This window comes from Centroberyx gerrardi, chromosome 12, assembly GCF_048128805.1.
Source record: "Centroberyx gerrardi isolate f3 chromosome 12, fCenGer3.hap1.cur.20231027, whole genome shotgun sequence".
NCBI classification, from domain to species: Eukaryota; Metazoa; Chordata; class Actinopteri; order Beryciformes; family Berycidae; genus Centroberyx; species Centroberyx gerrardi.
The window spans coordinates 5,502,605-5,525,377 of record NC_136008.1 but is presented as its reverse complement, the minus strand read 5'-3'; the positions used below and the strand labels follow the sequence as shown (position 1 = coordinate 5,525,377).

At 43.4% G+C, this 22,773-nt stretch overlaps 1 protein-coding gene across 3 annotated transcripts; it reads right to left on the bottom strand.

The window, feature by feature from the left end:
- Positions 1-675: 675 nt before the first annotated feature.
- Positions 676-15,767, bottom strand: etv1 (ETS variant transcription factor 1). 3 transcript variants are annotated; one of them, XM_071924404.2, is made up of 9 exons: positions 15,704-15,767; positions 9,168-9,297; positions 7,229-7,417; positions 5,718-5,965; positions 3,389-3,460; positions 3,221-3,289; positions 2,963-3,132; positions 1,557-1,658; positions 676-897 (listed from the first exon to the last, which is right to left on the bottom strand). In XM_071924404.2, exons 1-9 carry the CDS (start codon positions 15,765-15,767, stop codon positions 676-678), a joined length of 1,266 nt encoding a protein of 421 aa, XP_071780505.1. The 3 variants fall into 3 exon arrangements, with proteins under 3 accessions (XP_071780505.1, XP_071780506.1, XP_071780507.1); XM_071924405.2 differs by lacking the exon at positions 3,389-3,460; XM_071924406.2 differs by lacking the exon at positions 7,229-7,417.
- Positions 15,768-22,773: the final 7,006 nt, after the last annotated feature.

The window sequence follows — 22,773 nt, the reverse complement described above, 5'->3', positions numbered from 1 at the left end:
TATCATTACAATACATTGCAGTATTCACTTAAATGAGTATGAAAGTACATGATGAGATGAGGACAAGCAAAATTAAAAGGACAATCGAACAGAAGTGATCATCGGGACTCCTTCCTTCGCTGCATGTGTAGAGGAGGCTGTTTCTTTTTCAACGAAAGTCTCAAGAAAATCATTGTCTGTGAATCTGTCCTTGGGGCGACCATTAGCCGTTGAGTCCTGTCTCACCAGGGTGTTGCATGCTCAAAATTAAAAAAAAAACAAACAAACAAAACTAAACAAAACAAATCCCACATTAACATACAAACATAAACATCTGAAGAAAAAAAAAAAAGCCAACCACATAGCTAGCCCTGGCAGGTTAACACCGCGTCGTTCCTGTCCATAAAGTGCACTCTCCATCCTGCTGTACGGCTTGGACGTCAAAAAGACAAGAGCGAAAAGGGGGATTTGTGTGTGTGTGTGTGTGTGAGAGAGAGAGAGCAAGAGAGAGAGAGAGAGAGAGGGAGCTCCGCTGGATGTGTATGCTAAGTCTTATTCCCGGAGCGACTGTGAATGAGAGGATATGACAGTTTCAGGTGTAGTGAGCGGTCAGGGAGGAGGGGCTGGGCGGGGGGGGGGGAGGGTTGGAGGTGTGTGTGGGAAGGGGGGGGGGGGGGGGGGGGGGGGGGGCTGATGTTAATAAACGTAGCCCTCGCTGTAGGGGTGCGGCTGGCAGTAGGGCCCTTCCTGTACGTAGGCCATGTTCTCGTCAAAGTGCGACAGCGGCACCGTGTCCTCCTCGTTGATCTGCCGCTCCATGTCCGTCTTCAGCACCGGCCGCTGATTGTCGGGAAACGCCATGGAGAACAACGCCTCGGGGTCGCACACGAACTTGTAGACGTATCTCTCCCCCGCCACCTGGAGAGAGATGGGGAGGATGGGTGGAGGTGAGAAAAAAAACAAAATTAATAAAAGTAGCAGATTGCAGCTTTAGACAAACATTTCTTGAAGGCTGAGCTGCTCTGGAACTAGAAATAATGGTTAAACCTCAGTGGGCGGAGCCAAAAAAAAATTTTTTTGGGCTAAGTAATGTTGGACAGAAGCCCAGTGAAAAAGACAAGAGGTAAGAAGCTAATATTGTGAAGACTAGTGCTTTTATACTAACTGAAAAAAATGCAATCTAGCCATAAGTTATCTAGGTTAGCTAGCTAGCGTAGCTGACCATCCAAGTTCAAACTAGCCATACTTGCCTTTAGCTATCTAGGTAAGCTAGTTAGCTAGCTGATGACCTTCCAACATCATGAAAACCATGGTCATGAATGAAAGAAAAAAAAAAAATCAGTTCCATTAAAAAAAATATATTTCTATTTTAAGTTCCTTGTTATTTATATTTGCCAGTTAGCTAACTTGCGTTCTGAAAAAGTGTGGTTCTTTAGCTCCGCCCATTGAGGTTTAACTCAACCAATGAAATTATTTCTGCCTCTGAGAAACATTTGTATAACTAAAAATCCAATCTACATAAACATATAGGTACTGGGGAAACAGAATGACGCGTTGTCTTTAATTTTTTTTTTTACCTTTTGCATGATTCCCTTCTCGTAGTAATAGCGCAACGATCGGCTGAGCTTGTCGTAGTTCATAGCCGGTCGATTCTTCTGTATTCCCCATCGACGTGCCACCTTTTGCAAACACACAGATGCAAATTATGGAGTCAGACAGTAGGCAGACATAAAGGGAAATTACAGCAGAATGCCAAAAGTATTTACCACATTATCTTTTGTGCACATTTGCAAAGACCTGTGAAAGAACACAGGCACGCACAATCTACCCAATTTCCTGACAAGAATGTCATGGCAGCTGAAATGTTAAACAAACCTTATTAATCCATATTTCCTAATAAGAATAATTAGAGTGCGTCCAGACTGGGCAGACCTGACCAGGGATGTGTTCATTAGGAGCTTGTCACACACCCAGCGGAGGAGGCAGCAGATGTTACAGCACCTGTCTACCAGACCACCCACCACCCGGCCTCGCAGTCCAAACCCACAGCCCCATGGCGCTCTCCTCACTTTCTCTTCTCTGCCATTCTGTGGTTTACTAACTACTCTATTCTGCTCTCTTTCCTCACTCTTTTCCCATAGCCTTCTCACTGTCTTCCCCTCTCTCTCTCTCTTTCTCTGAACCTGTACACTCAAAAATATAATAATAAAATTTTTTTAAAAAAACAGCAACCTTGGATCTCCTGTCTTTTCACGTCCTGATAGTCATTTGCGTGCTACACCTGCCCCGGTCCAAAGGCAAAAGATAGGAGCGAACGTTTGTCCTCGGCGCCCCGAAGCGAGTGCATTTGGTCACCTGATGGCATGAATGGGCCCCCCTGTTTGCTGCAGCTGGCCCATGCCGCTGAACACCGTTGGGCCATGTGGACGGTTGCCAGGTACCCTTCTACCACCTCCTTTCTACCCTCCCACCCCCCCCCCCGCCCGCACCCTGCATTCTCCTTCATCCTCCATCAGCGTGCAGGAGTGACTGAGCCCTACTGTGTGTGATGTGGGGGCGCACAGACCCACGCTCTGTTTCCATTTCAAAAGGCCCAACCGTCAACATGGGTTATATTTTTAGGAACATGTTCTTTGAAATATTTAGCAGGGCTGGCCCCGCTGACTGGCCATGGAGGTGATTTGGTTGGGTGACAGTTTTTTTTTTTGCATGTGGCCGAGTACAAGAAAAAAATAAATACATCTTGGCCTCTCTGTAGGTTTCTAAAGCGAGTCTTAGAGGCCTGGTCTGACCACTTCAAGAGCAGAGAACATTTCGCTTCAAATGATGACCTTTGTCGCTGTCTGAACGTATCATGCAAGCTGTTTTTCTTCCTCTAGTACTGGCAAAATTCAGCTGCAACGTACTGCAAATACTGCTCATATTTCCACCACGCGCTGGAATGGAGAGAAAACATTTAATGACGTTTCACTGAGATCCTCACCTCCTCCGGTTCGATGAGTTTGAACTCCATGCCGCGGCCGGTCCAGGCGATGAAGTGGGAGTTGGACGGGTCGTCCAGCAGCGCCACCAAGAACTGCCAGAGCTGCAGGGAGCCTCTGCGCTGGTACGACGGCCCCTCGCGGTACAGGCCGGACTCCTGCTTGATGTCACCTACAGGACACATAGCGGACAATTGTACGATGTTTCAAAAAGCTTTGTAGCTGTTTAACGAAACAGAAAGCACTTAAGCAGGACTCACCTTCGACCTTTTCAGGGACCACGCAGGTATCATCGTAGAAATGCCTCGCCACTTTGTCAAACATACAACCTAGGGGGGAAAAAAAAAGTAAAAAGGAGTGATTGGTATAATATTCGGCAAATACCCAAAATGCACCATGACAACATTCACACGTATCATCGGTGGTACCTTCAGTCCTGTTAGTGTGAGCCAGATAGCCGTCTTGCCGTAAGTAGACAGAATGGCAGCTAGGCACTTCAGCTGAAAGCCAGGCAAGAATGGGAGAGTGGGTGTTAAAGGGCCCGAAGGCAGCATTAAGAACACTATCTCAGTTATCTGAGAGCAGTCAAAGCCTGTTCACTCAATGCACCACTGGCTCTGATTAAAGAATATGTCCTCCAGCGCCAGCATCGCAATGGCTCCCAGCCACAGGCGAGCTCACTATATCACACTACTAATACACACTCCGAGCGTCTAAACACAGAGGAAGATTTACTACCGCATAAAACACGACGCTTGTATGAAAACGTAGTGGAGCAAGTTGACATGATGTAAGTCTTTTCATAATGTGAGTGTTCAAGACAAAGCTTCTGCACACCCATGGTGTTTTCAGATCAAAATTACATAGATGTGAAGGTGTCAATTTTACTTTTACTTTTCATGAGCTATTGTTTAATTCCTGCATGATAGCCAAACATATAGCCAAATGAGCAGTGGCTATTGTACAAAATGTAAGTTTCTGATAAAAAATACACTGTATAAAGTGTACAAAAAATTGGGAGCACCTTCCTAATATTGAGTTTCACCCCCTTCTTCTTCTCTTCTCACTTCTCAATTGTCTCAAGGCTGAAAAATCCGTCTTTAACACATATTTTTATATCTTTTTATTTTGATTTAACAGGTGAAATCCATAAGCGAACAAACCTTTTACCTGGATTCACCCGGTCAGTCACTTTCATGAATAGCGTTCCGAATAATTTGTACACACAAAATAATTTCTCATACGAATCTTAATGCCTTTTACTTTACAAATCCTGCAGCTATTTGGTGATTTATATCACATGAGCTGATTTGGCTTGTTTAGGTTTAATTGGATGTGTCCAATCAAATAAGCCCATATTTACTAGTTTGTTTTACAACATTGTCCAATTGAACTTCCATTGACTGTGCATGTTAGAACCTCCCATAACACAGGCATCACAGGCATGGCTTGTGATCAAAACGGCCAAACGGGTTACAAAGTGAATGTTCAATAAACAGACTAAGGCCCTTCATTTAGGCCCATAAACATTTCTCTGAACTTCATCAAAGTAATGGGCTTGTAGAGGAAATTACTGCTAATGAAATTACCAGCTCCCCTCCCATCCTCTGCAACAGGCCTGCTCCAGTCAACAAGCTCCACAGTGACTGCTAATAAATTCACCCTAATACTCTAATCTTATACAGAACTGTACACAACATTGGTAAGGTTTCTTGCCTTGGACCATGGAACAAAAAATACCTTCTATACCACTCTCTCTCACCCTTACACTCCTTATTATTGGTTGCTTATAATGATGCTGATCTACAAATTGAAGCTTATTCTACTGTTGTACTCATTGTGAGGCAGTTAAATGTCTAAAATGTTAAGTGTAAATAGACCATTCATGAAACATAGTGCTGTTGATGGACTACAGGGAAATAAGAAGACTTTTTTTCACTGACGCCCATGTATTTTCAAAATTGCCCAATGGTGTTTTAATAGGTTTCAAGAGCCAAGAGGCCCTGAAACTCTGTCAACACATCAATGACCAAGTAAACCTCGCATTGGAAAGTGAGAAAAACACCAAAATTGCAGTTGCCTGGCTTTTCCATGACAGCAGTGGTAGAAAACTGCAAAGCTGCCGTTGGGGGGGCGGGGGGAAGAGCTCATGTAACAGAGAGTGGGTAGACCCAAAGGAGGCCCGCAGTGTTTTTCTTGAAATCATCGCCATGGGAAGTGGCTGAGGAGACGCTGCTTTTCTCCTTGACTGGTCACACAGATTCTACTCCAACTCTGCCTCTCCCGGGTCCTGTCTGTCCGTCTTGTGAATGAACCCAGCAGTCCGGCGTATGTTCATTCATGTCCCGATGCAGCCTCAGGCCCCGCAGAGGCCCCCGGCTGATGATTAGGTCCCTTTACTCACTCGCTAAGGGGAACGGACAAGCGTGGGAGGACGGATTCTGGATTGTGACCAGGCATAACCCCCCCCCCCCCCCTCTTTTCTATTAGAGCACCACAGGAAATGGAGACCGGCGCAGACACCCGGCTCAACCAGATCCCCTGCCCTAATAATGGGCAAACTCAATAAACGCCAACCCCTCCTCCGCCTTCTCCCATTCCTGAAATGATAACGCTCTGGCAGCAAAAAGAAACGGACGCTGTAGCTTTTTATGGTGTTTCATCTGTACCATAAAAAGACTTCTCATCACATTACTTACCAGTTATCAGGGTTAACACGTCCACACACACACACACACATTTTTAGAAAATTCTCACCTGAGTCGTAGGTGAAATCCCTCGGCTCCTGCTTGATCATCATGGAGGCGGGGTACGCGTGGGGCAGCGGCGCCCCCACCATGGCCGGGTGTTCGAACAGGGGGTCGGGGTACTCCTGCTTGAAGCCTTGAGGAGGGAAGGGGATGTTGGGCTCCGACATCTGCCTGTGGTACATGGGCCGCCCGTCCCGAGCCATCGTCGGCGGGGAGGGGAACGAGTGGCACGGCTCTGAGAGCTGACGCCGAAATCTGAGGAGGACAACAAACCAGTGGATTAGTTATCACTCACACAGAAAGAAGCACAAACATATTTATACAAGAAAATGTTACCTTTAATTATACGGTCTAAATCACGCCTGGGTTGACTAGCATTTGCAAATTATTTTGAGTGTTTTAACCTGCTTGGAGTGCCAAATGACTGGGCTTTGTTGCTGAGGGCAAAACAACGAGTGCCAAGTTTACACAATCAAGAAAGTATTTTAAAGATTGCAGATTACTTGACACTGTCTGACTTGTCTGACCTAAATAAAACATTCAAAATTCAACAATTTGAAGAGTAAACAGGAATAGCTGAATAGAGAGCCTCAAAATAACCACTGCTCAAATATCCAGCAGTGATCCACCTGTTTTTTATGCAAGTCATGACTGCCATGTAAAAAAAAAAACTTCACCTCGTCTGCTGGGTGCTTATTTCGTTACCTAGCACTTCTTTATCATACATGAATATTCTTGGCACACAGGAGTATTTGTTATATCTGTTGCCAAGCCACTGTGGCTTTGAATCTTGCATTCATTACTGCTGATTGCATATAATGATGGTGATATAATAAGCGGTTTGCAGTTTTAGACATTTCTCAGAGGCAGAGCTGCTCTGGAGGCAGAAATAATCTCATTGGTTGAGTTAAACCTGAATGGGCGGAGCCAAAAAAGAAAGAAACCCAGTAGTAACGTTTGACTGAAGCCCAGTGAAAAAGACAAGAGGTAAGAGAGGAGGAAGCTAATATTATGAAGACTAGCACTCTGCTACTAACTGAAAAATTGCAATCCAGCCATACTAACTTAGCTAGGTTAGCTAGTTAGCCTAGCTGACCTTCCAAGTTCAAACTAGCTATACTAGCCTATAGCTCTAGGTAAGCTAGTACTGGCCAAGATAATGAATGCCATGGTTATAAATGAATGGAAAAGACAAGTCATTGATGTTTCTATTTCTATTTTGACCAGAGCTCCCTCTTTGCCATTCAACTTTGCCAGTTAGCTCACTTGTGCTACATAAAAATGTTTTTTTGGCCCCGCCCATCGAGGTTTAACTCAGCCAATGAGATTATTTCTGCCTCCAGAGCAGCTCCGCCTCTGCCTGAGAAATGTTTGTATAACTAAAAGTCCAATCTGCATCTCGCACTGTAAAGTTACTCTACTGTTGACCTCATTGTAAGCTGATCTGGACACGAGCGTCAGCTAAATGCCCCGAATGTAAATGTGATGTAAATGTAAAAGGCTGCGGGGTTTCAGTACCTGTGGTCCATAGAGTAGGCGTTGTCGGGGAGAGGCTGCGAGGGCGGGCCGTGGGCGTAGGTCCTGTCTGGCTTGGGGGTCGGGGCTGCCGTGGGCGAGGCATGGTGGAGCGGGGACACAGGGGTGCTACAAGGGGGCGTCACTGGGCTGGAGGGCTTCATTCCTGTAGGCTGCTTCTGCTCATAGGCACTGTGGGACAGAGAGGGGGTGAGAGGCAGGAGTCAAAGGTTGGACATCATCAGTCGACGGCACTATTACTGTTCAGGGTTTGATTCCCCCTGGGGTCGTCCATGCTGAAAATGTACTCATGATACTGTGAGGGGCTTTTAATGAAATGGTTTATGTTATGTCATACTTGTGTTGGAATATAACTTTTTCGATACACTCATATACAGTGCATCGGATGCTGTGGCTGATAAGGTATCAGTGTTATTTGCATTTGTCCTTTTCAAATACACACTGGGTGTACAAAACAATACGACCACCTGCTCTTTCCATGAAATAGACTGACCGGGTGAATCCAGGTCATAGATTATGGAGTTCACTTATCAAATCAATCTTTAATCTTAGAAGAGGAGATGCACTGTAGATGAAGGGGAGCAAAGAGAGTAAAGAAAGATTTTTATGCCTGGGAAATTTGAGGCATTTCAATATTAGCAACCTGCAAACTCTGTATCTTTTTTAAAAGCACAGATGAAAACTCATTTTTACAAAGTAAAATTGAAGTGATAGCTTGTTTTTGCACTCCTGTAGTAGTATTGGTAATTTGTTTGTTGGGAGTACAATATGGATTTTTGCTGAGTGAAAGAGAGCTATTAGTGTTGATAGTCTTCCCTTTACTATAGCTGATTGTTTGTTGATATGTTTTGTTGCTCTTTATTTTACATGCAGCTTTGTGTACTTTGGTAAGAATAGTGCTATATTATCATTATCAATATTATTATTAACTTCTATTTGCCGCACATTCATCCTTCCACAGTGTAATTTTCATTATCAGATGCTAGATCATCAAGTGAGCGCTGTGTAGTTTCAGTGGATATGTCGGTGAATGTCACACCTCCTTTTCACGTACATTGTAATTTGATGGAAAGCACAGCATGCCAAATGTGAGACTTTGCCTCTTTTGTCCCCTGTATGCATCTGAGCAGATGTCACCAGGTGAGCGAATGAATCACACACATGATTCACCACTTACGAAAAGACTGCTTCAAGATGGCTCTCTACATACAAGGTCATTATACAAGCATGCAAGGAGAATGAATGTCATGTATTACAAATCAAATCAATTCAAGATTTGAGTGTAACTAAGCAACACTCGTGTGCCACAGAGCCTTTACGTTCGTTTGAAAAAAGGATTCACCGAACATGACTGCACTTGTTACAGGGTGCTTTGGATTTACTTTAGAAATGTCAGATGCCTCCAGTTTCTGGTGCATCTAATTTGAAATACTTAGCGCAGCGTTTACAAAAATCATTTTATTCAGAAAAACTACAAATTTAACATAATGTAGAACTGAACAGTGCTTTTGAAAAATGCTATATATCCCGTTTGAAAAAAAAAGAAACATTAAAAGTTTTATAATTTTGTCAATCAAGGACTTAAATCACGAACTTTAAAAAGTACTAAGTAATTTATTTAAGTTTTGTGCTAATAATCATTTTCTAAAAGTAGGTGTAAAAGTGGATATATAATTTTGGAATAAAACTCTTTTACTTGCACTTTTTCTGTTGGTTAAAAACAGAATGTGGAGCCAAATATTGATGAAACACTGGCTGATACACAGCAAAAAAAAGCACCACTTCTTCTAAAGTTGGCCTCGTTCTAATGGAGTGCTATCGATCACTTTGAAAGAGTAGGTGTCACTTTTTTCTTCAAATGGTGGATATGTCATTTTTGAATAATTTTTCAAGTGGTCAGTTTGTGTCGTGCGGTGCCCACCTGACGTTGTACAGGCACTTCTCTCCATACTGGAGTTTGAAGGGCCGTTCCTGACTACAGTTGGAGCTCAGCTCTGAACACGGGCTGTGCGGCTCCCTCTTGATCTTCAGCTGCAGTCCGTGGAAAGCCACTACACCAGGCGAGGAGGAGAGATTGAGAGAAACCCATTTAGACGTTGAATAATAATGAATCACACTTTATTAAATAATCAATAGTAGGGTTCGACCGATATGGGTTTTGAAACGGTGCCAATAACAATATTTTTGTATTGAAGGTGCCAATAACTACTATCTTTAAATTGGACTATTTTCATGACAAAAGTGTTTCCTGCAGGGTGAAAAAGCCCCAGAAACAGCATTTAGACCATCATGTGACACTAAAACTCTCCACTGAAACCCATAGTAATTAAATTATTTTAGTGTTGGCAGCTATTTATGGCAGGGTGACACACCCCACCGATTCAATGACCCTGGGATACATTACTGCCTAAGAATTAATTTACAACAGCAAGAAAAACAGTATTGAACAATTAAATGAATAAATAAGTTTTATAGACTGTTTTTATGTACCAGTGGTCAGGGAGGAACCTCCGTCATCGACTTGACATGATATTTAACAAAAGGCCAAAATCAGCGATATATATATTGGTACAACCCTTTCCCCAAACTGGAAAACAGTTGTTTCAGTAAAGATCCCTCTGTCAAAACACTGGCAGCTCCCAGGTGTGAATGTGTGTAACTGTATGGATGTGAATCAGGGCATCGCTGAAAAAGAGCATGCACGCTCAGTAAACCCTCCCTGGATAAATAAAGGTTAAAAAAAATATTGGCAAACATGGCAGCTATAAAATAATGCCAACCCCTCCTCCCACATGTCTGACATCTCAGGCCATCAGTCACACCAACAACTCACTTCAAATCTCATTTGTATGGTATGTTCCAGAAGGGGAGTCTGTTAGTGAAATATGGAAATCATAAAACTGGGGGTGCGCTGGGCTGCTCTAAATGCTTTATCTGCTTTCAGCTGGCTGTCAATACGTCCCAGACGACAACAACAGGGCTCATTGATCTGAAGGGGCCCGCGCTCTCTACCTATGGCCCCACAGTGAGCTCCGGTGCATCTGAGAGGCTGTTAAGTGCCTGATCAGTCCTGATTAACATCCCATCATCTTGAGTCATGATCAACGCTAATCCAATTGGCTGCGCTTCTGACGAAAACCCAGTCAGTCAGAATGAAGTCAGGCTCGGGTTGCCTCGCGAATCACCGTCTCACCGCGGCTACACACAAAGACGTGCGCAGCGGTGAGGCTATCCCACAGCGCTCCATCAGACCCCGCTGATGCACGGGAGAGGGCCAGTCGCGGTTGAAGGGGATGGGTTCTGACTGATGTTACAGACAGGACGGGAGTCGCTCTTTCCTTGCCGGGTAAAAAACAAAGCAACCAAGAAATTATGAATGGATGAAGGAAATCCATCAACTCCTCGTCCAACCAAAGCACAAACATTTAGACATTTGATGAACCAAAAGATTCAAGCTCGTGGTTTTGGTTGGGGGAATATTTGCTGGTGGGAATATTTTTCTTTCAAACAGACCCATATCCAAGGGACTGCGAGGAAGCGTTTAAGGTCTAAGGAGCCGAGAGAGGAGGATGTTTTGGGGAGTTTTCTCACGGCTGACTGACAGCTGCCGTACGAGCAGGGGTCGATCTGCCAACACCCCATCTGACGCCCAGCCGGGCCCCTGGGGGCCGGGCCACGCGGGCCCGGCAGGACAAAGCGCAGGGGTTGTTCGCAGCCCTCGCTGGGGGCCTGACCTTTCCGGGTCATCGATCGGAGGTCAAAGAGACACTTCCTGAGGGGAGACCTTTGACGACGCTGAGCGCTGCTCACAGACGCGGGAGAGCCTCGTTAAGGGCTCACGCAGTCGAAACAATAACTTCGTTTTGCCTATCAAGATCAGAATCAGTAGCGCTTTAATCGTCAAGCACAATAAACGCACAGGAATCTGCCTTGCTGACACTAATACAAGAGCTAATCCACTGACTTATCAGAGGTTTCAATCTGCCTGCAGGTCTCTTGATGCATTCCTTTTCTTCGTTTTACACTGAGTAAATGTAAGCCTGTGCGCTATTTCACTTGCATGTTAAATGTAAGTGAGTTATTTGTGTAAAACCCTGTATTTAACTAAGCGCCACATGAGCTACAATATTAACAATGGCTTCACCTGGGCTGAAACAGAGGGCCTTAAAATAGAGATGGAAATGTCACAATAGATTTCGTCAGTGGGGTGCCAAGGTACACAAATCAATAGTGAAGGCATTGCCCCTAACTAAAACAGATACTTCCTTTTTAGTCCAGAATGTCATGCCCATCACTGCTTGATTGCTCTCATTATCTACATATTGATTAACCAAGATGGTAGGGTGTTTAAAAGAAGAGGCAGTTAGAACAATTACTGGGTCTATTTTGAATGCAAATGTTTTTTTTTCCTGTGCTATTAACTCAAATATTCGGTAATTTTCTTTGGCCTTCGATGTAGAGATTCAATAGCAATCTTTACCTAAAATTGAACAAATTACAACAACAAATTACTTCTTTTTTTTTTGTTCTTTTTGCCTTTTCATCTTGGGTGTAATATTTTAATTTTAGCTGCTAAGCATTTTTATGCCAATCATTCATACTGGGAATTATCAAAAAGCCCCCAGGACCAGCAATTGTGTATGCTGAGCTACAAATTGTGTGTTTTGGCAGAACCGAAGCCTACGTTTGGCAGATATTTCTCCAGTCCATTCATGAAAAAATACAGGTCTTTTGGCAGCAGCGAAAAACCTTCCATTCCATTTTCACCTACTGTAGGTGCTCGCCTTTCCTGTTAAATGTTAGAGGCTCAGATCTGCTGGTTACGTGTGGCCTCATTTTACACCTCCTCTACTCCTTCGTTCCCTGCTAAGTTATGCTAATGGTAAGCATCTGTGTTGGAGTTCAAGACAAAGAAAATTCTCCTTCATCGTCACAGCCTGAGGACACATTAGCTTGGAGACTCGGCTCGGATGCTGCTTCTGCGTTAAAAGGATGGAGAGCGCTAAGTCGGTATTGAGGGGAAACTGCCACGGCTTGTCAAGAGGTGAGAAATTTCAGGATTGTAGATGAAAATATAGAATAATACTTGAAGAATAGCAAAGAGGAAAAATAAAATCTCGCACAAAATCTTTTAAGCTACAGTACACCTTGATACTTTTTTTTTCTACCCAACACTTTCTCTCAGAGACGCCGTTCTTCCTCTCCTTTCTCTATACACACCTTGACACCGTCCATCCTTTCTCTGTTTACCCCTCTTCCGCTCTCTCTGGCTGTCTGAGGTGGAAAGATTACCAAAATATCCAACTAAAGTAGAAGCAGTGTTACTTTGCTGAAATTTTATTAAAGCAAAGCAAAATTACTGGTGTAAAAATCTACTTAAAAGTAAAAAGCAGCTAATTCAAAATGTTCTCTGAGTAAGTTACAGTACTTCAAAATAACAGACATTTTTAGGCTACCTATGATCGTTTCCCATGCAATGTAAAAAGGACGATAGTTTTTTTTATAGACTGAAGCTGAGCGGCCTGAAAATAAGATTCTGAAATTGATATCATTATTCAACCTGTGATAAAAAACGAAACTAAAAAAAGCCATCCCCATTAGTCAATATGTTTCTTTTGCTACTAGCTTCCAGCTAGCTAGCAAGGTTAGCGAACTAGCTAGACAACAACCAGGCTAACACTAATCAATAATACTGCAGCTGGATGGCTTTTTGGCTAATGCTAACTAAGCTACTCTCATTAACATTTGCTCCACATTTGCTTGAACAGGTTTGATGCAGATTAAATTTACAATCGACCAGAAACATTTCTGACGCGTATGGAGAGTGACAAAATTTATACACTACTCTGATGGATGCAATTTTAAGATGTAGCAAAGAACAAAACATTCTTCAGTAAAAGTAAAATTACTGACTTACTCAAAAAAGTAAAAAGTACGCAAATACAGCTACTCAACTACAGTAAAAATTAATAAAATGCAATTCATTACTACCACTGTCCTCTTTATCTCTCTCCTCTCTTTAGATACAACCTGATACTTCTTCTATAATTCTTTCTCTCTCTCTCTGTCTCTCTCTCTCTCTCTCTCTCTCTCTCTCTCTCTCTCTCTCTCTCTCTCTCCCCCTGTCTCTCCGTCTCTGTCTCTCTCTCTCTCTGTCCGTCCCTCCATCTCTCGGCTCGGTGAAACCCATATGGGAGAGCTGCCGGCTGGGATGCCTGCTCGAGCGCCCAACCACGGTGCCCTCACCCTCCCACCATCTGTTAGTGCCTCTCCAGTCTGCTGCAGGTTGCCAACAGGACAATTCAGATGGTCAGCAGTCTCCGGCTACAGCGGCCACCCGCCCCGGCTACCTCTGAAGGACGAGGGGACAGTCTCGGTGACCTCTGGTTCTCTGCTGCACCGCACCGGTCCACCATCTTGGATTTTTTTGGGGTAGGTATCCCACACCCAAGGGTCAGGGTTATGGGGGATAGGCTGCCATACGGCTGCTGAGTTCACTGCTTCAGGACTCAGAAGTCTTAACAATACTCAACTTCAGTGAATGAACATTTTTTGGGAGGTATAATAGTTTAAAGGACAGGAGTGAGGATGATGCATAACTGTTTTTACAGTACACCCTTGCTGTCATGATCGGTTTAATTCAAGCTCTTGGTTAATTAGTCTGTGAAGCACCATGAATCACAAACAAATTTTTACAAAATGGGCTACATTAAACAAAAATCAACTTATCAGTTAATCTTTATCCACACACAATTACAAAGGGCTTTCCGAAGGCGTACAAAAAAAATAAAACCAACAGCTAAAGCACTAGAAGCGAGGTAAGAAATCAAAATAAAATAATGCCAAAAAATAAAAATCATATAATGAATAAAAGCAAGGTAAGAGTCGTAAAAGGAAGATCAAAAACAAAACAAAAAAAGGTTCTTACATAAAAGCAAGTCTGTAAAAATTATTTTAAGAAGTGATTTAAAAGATGATGGAAATTTAGCCAGCCTGAGCTCGATCCACAGTCTGGGATTTGCGCTGATGTGAAAAAAAACGATCACCTCTGGTTTTTAAATCTAGACAATAGGAAGCCAATAGGAAGCTGCCTGAAGACTGCAGGCTGCGATCCGGCTCACATGGGGTTAAAAAGCCTGTGATATAGCTTGATGCCAGACCCATCCATGCCTTAATCTTATTCTTAATATCTATAGTGTTACCCGTGATCAGTACAATCTTAAAATCAGTCCAGAAACGAACACATAACCAACGCAAAGACGCTAAAATCAGGGTGGCGTGATCTTGTCTTTTAGCTCCGGTAAGAATCCTATAGCGGCTGCGTTTTTGCACAAGTTGGTTGAATAGTTAAAGGGCATTAAGGACAGGAGAAGAAGACTCAGGCTGTGGACACGCAGTTTTGTTGCTTTCTCACAGTTGCACGGGCCGTTTGGCTCATCTAAAAGACATGTGCTAGAGCCGGGTCCCACTGAGCTCCACTCACTCCATTTCTGTCCCCACCTTGGCACTACCTCCTCCAGAAGTGGACGGTGCCAAGTCCCCAGCCCCGTGTGCTTTCACCGTGCACAACCAGGTGAACTGCTACTAACTAACTACCACATCCTAACTACTGCCAGTGTACCATCAATTCACGTCAGGCGACAGAAAATGCATCAAATTCTCAGAAATATTCTTAAAAAAAGAATTTACTCTTTGGGGGGGTAAAATGTGCAAGGAAAGAGAGGGGAAAAAAACATGCTTCATTTCATGTCGTAAAATGCTCTGCTAACACTAGAAAGGCCAATGAAGTTTGGGGGTGTACGAAAAGGCCAACAAGCCTTCAACTGAAAGAGAAAATAGAGTAAGAACTACCTATTTCTTTGAATGATTTAGAAAATCTAGCATATTTGAAAAAGCGGGTCTAGGATAGGTCATGGAGGAGCATTTTGAAAGCTGAGAAATTTCAAAACAGCCATCGGTCGACGCCAGTTTGGCCTTCCCTGTGTTAAAAATATCACTTCAACTGCCTGAAAATCAGCCACAATATTTTGATGTTTCCTTATGCAAATAAATCACGGTGCAATAATATCTCAGTGGTGGTGGAGAGCTACAGGAGCGACAGAGGCAGGGGAGAGAGAGAGAGAGAGTAAGAGAGAGAGAGAGAGAGAGAGAGAGAGAGATACCCCCCCCTCCCACCCACCCACCCCCCCACAATGCACCTGTCTGCCTACCCGCAAGACTACTGCAGCTCTCCAGAGAGCACATGTGCGAGCAAAGGTGAGGGTACTGAGAGACACGGAAAAACACACGCCGCCACGTGCGCTCTCACCAAGTACAAACACACGAGTCGAACCGAGTGAAAAAACACTGACGTTCACACACACACACACACACACACACACACACACACACACACACACACACAACAACAACACATGCACAAACACATAGAGAAAAGTGATGTAGTCTCTTACTCACAGTTTTCAGTCTGGAAGTCTGGAACAAACTGCTCGTCATTGTCGGGAACTTGAGCTGAAGACATAAGCAGAGAAGAAGAAAGGAAAAGATTGTTTCTTGATGTTGATGGACAATGCTGCATTGATCACAGCTCTCTACAGGCCAATACCCTGCTCTGGCAAACAGCCTCCTGGGATATTAAGTTGGCCAATCCCGTCATTGTTGTCAGTTAAAGACCACAGAGCTGCGAAAAATATCTTTTTTTTACAGGAATCAAGGAAAGAATTGATTGTTTTCTCTGTATTTTTGAAAATGTGCAGTTTGGTTTAAATAGGTTTTAACAGCCTAAGGGGGTCATGAGACTCATTCCACACATAAATGACCATGTGAACATTTAATTCAAATATGAAAAACACCTAAGTTACAGAACTGGCAATAGCAATATTCAACACAACCTTGAAAACTTCTGCAATATCTTTTGCATTATCTACTGCCAGACAAAGAAATTGTTTAGAACGAACTGCATTTTCAAACAAATGCCAGGCTGTGAGGGAGATAATATTTTACTTTAGGCGTTCGTCTGCCTCCTAATTCCACTTCCTGAGGTCGCCTTGTCCATTGACTACTCTGTAGCCTCGGCGCTCAGTCCTTGCCAGCAGCCAAACACCCATTGTTAACAGTATCTAATTGGCTTCTTCCCTACTGGTGAATCCACCTGTACCTACCGAGTCAGGTCTGTTCCAAACCTGCACTGCTTCACCTATGCTTCGAACGCCCCTGCACCCGGGCTAATGCTAAAATAATGAAGCCTCCTCCGCTCGGGGTCCAATTAGGCATGTACATATTTATATCACACATATTTACACTCGGTGACAGTTCTTCATGTCCCTCAAGTTCGACTCTGGCGAAAGGCAATAGGAGATTTAAATGTGTCATTAGCACGTCTATTTATACACACAATGAGGTGGATCCTCATTATCACAGAATCAGTAACATGTCTCAACATGTCTGTAGCTCGCACAAAAAATCGCCATTTTGCCATTTTTTTGACACTCTTGATACGATCTTGATGTTTTTTTCTCCAGAGGTGTGAATTGACGAAAGTAAACAATCAACAGATCAACAAGAAAAAGCGCTCCATATTTCCCAACAATGTCAAGTGTGTAAAAAGAGCAAAAAACAGAAGTAGAAACGCCTGATTTTTTTCACTGCAAGTTCACTGTAGTTAAATGTGCCTCCACTCTATTGTATGCAGTTCTTTTAAATACAGTAATTTGTATTGTAGCCTGGTTGAATTACTCTATCTGGAAAACAACCGTGACAAAGAAATAACCCTGTACAAAGGGCTGCTGCAGTGTTGTGCAGAGGACACACACAGCTCTGATGGATTACTCCTTTACATAAGATACTTTGTGACAAGCCTAGTTCCAGGGCTAGGAATGGCAAATGTGAACACTATAACAATTAAAAAGAGATGTAAAAGAAAGCTCATTGCATTATAAATAATACCCACACCTTTAGCTAACCTCAACTCTTTAACACCAATTATTTCTCTCCATTTCTCCCCAACAAGTCATATCCACAACAGCCAAATGTGCCAAAGCAACGCCACAATGAAAAACAAACCTGAAAACAAGAATGAACCTCAGCGACAGCTATCGCCTCGCTGTTACGACACAAACACCCTCCGAACTCACAGAAACTTCAGGCAACGCAACTTCGAAAAGGGACAAGGAGAGGAGAGATGGAAAAAAAAAAAAAAAAGAAAAAAGAAAGAAGGAAAGAGTGTCTTTGTGTCCAGAAGGAAGTGCAGGATGGATGAGTCACCGGCCTCGGTCTGTGAATGAGCCAGCTGATCCCTGCAACAAACTCCTGGGGAGATCGCAGAGCTGGAAATCTGCCGCCATTCACAAAAAAGAGAGAGGGAGAGAGGAGGAGAGGAGGAAAAAAAAAAGAAAGAAGAGAGAGGGAGGGAGAAAAAAAAAAAGAAAAATAGCAAAGGCTCCAAACGCAGGCCTGAGCAGAAAAGACGCACCCTGCAGAGAAGAAGAGCAGCGAACGCTCTCGCCGCCTCTTGTACCTGCGCCGCTCGCTCGCTCTGTCTGGGCCGCTGACTTTCAAACAAATTTAGTGCGGGACAAACAGGATCCGGATGAAAGGCGCTGGCTGTCAAACCGCCTCGCAGTCATTTTCGTCGACGCTGATTTCAATGATACATTTATGCTAACAACGCCAATTTCCACAGACGAATCAGCGCACCAACAAAGAAGACATTCTTAAAGCGGGAAATCTGCAAAGCACAAAAAGTTGAGGGTTTGTTTTGGGTTTTTTTGTAAGAAAATTGGAAGTATTTTGAAATTTCAGCATAAAGGCACTTAAAAAAAAAAAGGATGGATGTGGGGGTGGAGGGTGGGTGCGGGGGGTTACACACACGCCTGTCAGGTGACAAAACCCCCTCAACCTCTCGGTCTGTGTCGGAAATTCAGTCTGTCTCCCATAATTCCTCCTCTTATTCCAATTACCTGAACTAATAAATCTTAGAAATGGGGAAGGTATTCCTTTTCATCTTAATGGACGGGAAGTCATTCATTAAATCTACAATGCTGAAGCGCACATCGTCACATTGATCCATGACAGGCAGAACTGTAATCCTTAACAGTAATATCTCTTATCAGCGGCCGCCGTCTCTTTCCTCACTCGGATACTGAAATATTAAAATCATGTCTTATTCCTTTACACGCCCTGCGGTGTGCGCCGCGCTGCCTCCTGATCTAACTGGCGGTGAGGGTCTGCTGAAGTACTCCAATATCTGTTTCAAAGCATACTTTTCATTTTTTAAAAGCTTCGGATTATACTGTGAGCATTTTCAAATGTGTTAAAGAATAGATGGGTCCCATGAATGATTGAGGATCCCATTCACCTGTGTAAAGGGGTGTGAGCTAAATTGTTCCTCAACACCTTTCCAGAGGATGTATTGAGATGAAGCGCCATCCTTTTCAAAAAAGTATTAAAGTTGATTCTCCCCTAATTCACTTATATTGTGCACTTGAGAGAGCTGCTTTGCATCTAGAGTTATGGCTGTGTGACCTGAGCACTGACTGATCTCACTGATGACATTTGTTGCTGTAATTCTGTAATAGCAAAAGAAAATTTTCAGAAATTCCAAGTTGTAATTAAATTAAATTGATCAAATATTATATTTGTGCCTCATCAGATAGCAGTCTGTCCTCACAATGTCTATCTATCTGAATTTCAGCATGAAGCAAGCAAAGGACTATAAGTTATAAAACTGATGCAGAAATTTAACATTAATATTGATTTTTCAAAAATGTTTGATTCCGTAAATGAACTTTAAAAATAGGATTTCACAAATGAACTTCAAAAAAAATCTATAAAATGATGGGGCTTTACACACTGTCTGCATAAGCCAATAAGGTGTAATAAAGAAAACACACAGTCTAGTCGTTCTGTTGGAGGGGAAAATATTCCACTACACTTGACAAACTTAATTTTTCCATATATTGCTGAGGCACACTTTTAGAGATAATATTTGTATTTTGTTTTACTTTTTACACATGTATAAACATATATGTATATGCATGCAAAAACTGGTTAAAATCTCCCATACACAGCAATTGTCTCTTTTCTCTATGCAACTTTACACTCTGCCTGCTTTCTAATTTTACAAAGACAGAGCAAATCAAGAACTAGTCACATTAACCCTGTCAAAATAAACTTATTATACACAATGATGCAGTGTGAAATGCCCAAACTCTTACTCTATTACAATATGAACTTTCAGAATACATGCAAGTTACATCTTGGAGAAATGTGAATACGAAACTCAAGAGGTTAAACTAAGTGAAACATGCACATGCAGCAGGAGACATGCATTTTACAAACAAATCAAAGGCAAAATATGATCAATATTCACCACTAACCAAAACTTCGGTGTTGCAGACACGGTGGAAAGAGGACACTCGCACTTAAATCCTGAAGCATCACGTCTCAGTTAGACCACAAACAGCAAGTCTTGCCATCAGAGAAAAAAAAATAAATAATAAAAAGCAAACAAATAAATAAATAACTGAAAAAAAAAAAAAAAGATGGGGAAAAAAAAAAATTCAGTGGCCACTCAGTGAGACCAACTCTTTTTTGGGGAGAGTCTGTGAGGAAAAAAAAAAATTATAGATCCATTCTTTTCTCTTTTTTTTTTTTTCCACCAAGAAATGAAATTGAAGAAGACAAGATGATGGTACAGCTGTAGAGGAAAAGATTTGGAGAGAGGTGTGCTGAGAGGAAGCAGAGAGAGAGAGAGAGAGAGAGAGAGAGAGCAGGTGAGTGAGAGAGAGAGAGAGAGAGTAAGTGAGGGAGTGAGTGTGTGCGAGAGAGAGAGAGAGAGAGAGAGCGAGGCAGAGCGAGCTGGTAGGCTGCAGCTCGGCTCTGGAGGTGGAGGTGGAGGTGGCGGCGGCGGCGGCGGCTGGCGTGCGCTGCGTTAGCTCTTGCCAAAAGCAGAAGAGACAGTGAGCGTCGGAGAGCCTTCTCCTGGTAATTTGTGATGACACTCTCTGGGTAGAGCCTCCTCGGTCTCCCTCAAGACCCCTCGCTCATCACAGCCTCTAATGTATGCATGACACACAAGGTGCCTCTTCCACACAGGCTTTTAATTGGACTGCAACGCTAGGCATGTAACTCGAGGCAGCTTTTTCCCTCATAACCTATCCCTCTTTCTTTTTTCTTTTTTTTTTTTTTTTTTTTTTTACCCATCTCTCCTCTTCGCTCCCGAGCTTTAAAACACTCACCTTCCGCCAGCCAAGCCTCCTGCAGTTGACTGAGGTCCTGGAAGAGCTCTGGGGGAATCAAAGCAGAGAGCGATGCTTGAAGAAAGTGAAAAAAAAAAAAAAAAAAAAAAAAAAAACACAGTCAAAACCCAAGAGAAGCATCAGAAACAACTGACTTCATTATGACGGGCTTGGCGCCATTGGAGCACAGTGGGCACGTGCGCAGCTAATAACAACTCAATTTGTGTCTGTAACCACTGACAGAGGCTTGTGAGGATCTTCACAGGCCGCTGTGTTGTAATTGAGATTCTGTACTAAGGAGTGCAGGTGGCCACAAACCAATTGAATTTTGCTAAATGTTTAGGAGCCGTGAAATTAACTTTCCCCCTGCCCTCTGCCTACCTTCTGTGTCCAGGGCCAGGTCGGACTTAATGAATTTTCTCTTTCTGTCATTTGCTGGCCTCTCGCTGCTCGTCGTCTTGTCTTGTGGCTTCTGCAAAGGAGTAAAAAAGACACAAATCAATTTTTTTTCCCCTCACTGGAGCGGTGATTCTGTTGTTGGCTGCAGCACACGCACTCTGATGGCAGCTGAAAGAGCAGCGGAAGGAGCCTCAATAGCTTTTTAAAGCCTGACCCATGCCAAGGGACTTTTGCTTGTCATGCAGATTCAGAAGTTGTAACATAAATGCATAGCCAAAACACAGAATAAAGTCATGGGCAGACACCTTGTTTAACTGATTGTCTTTGACGAACAGATGAAACTTAAATGATCCATGTGAGGTAAATGGGTCTTGGCAGCAGTAAAGAGAAAGACAAAGAAAAGAATAGAACAAATACAAAGTGTTGGAGATAATACAGCAGGGAATTACAACAAGAGAACATGAGGATACTGTAATAGACAACAAGGATAAAAAAAAAAACTTCCTTGGTAGATTTACAGGTTTGAGTTATCTGATTTGTTTTCAACTTTTTTTTTAATTGTTTTTTTTTTTTTTTTTTTTTTTACATATGATCACTCACTTTACAGTAAGGCACTTGTTGGTCGTGAAATCCATCCATTCTGCAGCGTTGTAATTGATAAGCAGTTTGCAGCGTCTCCCCCGAGTCTCCTGTCCGGTCACACTAAAAAAAAAGCGAGATGGATAGAGGAGAGAGAGAGAGAGAAAGAGAAAGAAGACATGAATGACGGTTTCTCATCTTGCCATGAGTGAAAATGAGACAAAATTCATTCATAAAGGCACAGTTTACGCACCTCTACTTTAGCTTTTAGCTCAACGAGAAGGAAATAACTAACACCACCTCCGGCGATGCTGTAAACTTTGTTGACAAATCTGCAAATTTCGTGCGTAAACGGCGCGAGCGCAAAGACGGAGCGCACCGAAATGCTTCAGACGCGAGAAAAGCCGTGCAAACTTACACAACAGAGGGGGAGAGACGGGAACAAATGCGCACTTACCTAGCGACACCGGACCGCGTGCGTTCGCGTTATGTGAGCGTGCGGACTGGAGCGGAGCGGAGCGGAGCGGAGCTGCTGCAGGATTTCCACAGTCCCGGCTGAAGCCTGCGCTCTCGCCGCGCGCTGTGTTGCTGTCTAGCGGCTTGGCATCGCCTCCCGGGGCCTCCCATGGAAACAACCCGCACTCCGCTTCCTATTGGTTGTCAATGTCTTTCACCGGATCAGATTGCTGGCAGTCAATCACGCACGGTGGCAAGCAGTAGGCATGTCAGGAGTCGGTGACAACATGGAAGTGGCATGCATTGCCCTCTGAAGTTTGGAGGTATTTTTTTTTAACTGAAAATGACTGAAAATACAAATAAACTTTTACACACATGCATACTGCACCTGCACCCCCCCCCCCCCCCCCTCTCTTTCACTCTCACTCTTTCTCTCTCTCGATCTCTCTCTCTCTCTCACACACACACACACACACACACACACACACACACAGTCTCTTGTCTTTACCCTCTGTGTGTACACACAAACACACCCCTCAGTCAGTCAGAAGCAGCTCTCCCAGTCAGGTTTGTGGCCATGGTAACAGTGTTTTGAAGAGGCTCCAGAGGGACTCGCTAAGCGCCAGCTCTTCCTTCCCTGTAAGGGAGACATTGTTGGGTGAGCCTAAGACCTGCAGGAGGCACTGACCTGGAAGTAAAGCACAGGTCACTGGGCGACTGAGGACAGCTTCCACACACACACACACACACACACACAGCAGCTGCTGGGGTTTCTCAGAGAAATAAGCAAACCTATAGCTGTTGGAGTGGGAATAACTTTTTTTTTTTGTTTGTTTCAACCTGTATTCATCCAGG

What these genes read in the sequence shown, in the direction of transcription:
- etv1 (XM_071924404.2), bottom strand. Translation starts at nt 15,767, where the DNA reads ATGTCTTCAGCTCAAGTTCCCGACAATGACGAGCAGTTTGTTCCAGAC. An exon ending in AAGTGCCTGTACAACGTCAG is followed by an intron (nt 7,418 to 9,167) that starts GTGGGCACCGCA and finishes TCTGTCCCACAG; the next exon opens with TGCCTATGAGCAGAAGCAGC. An exon ending in GGATTTCACCTACGACTCAG is followed by an intron (nt 3,461 to 5,717) that starts GTGAGAATTTTC and finishes CCTGGCTTTCAG; the next exon opens with CTGAAGTGCCTAGCTGCCAT.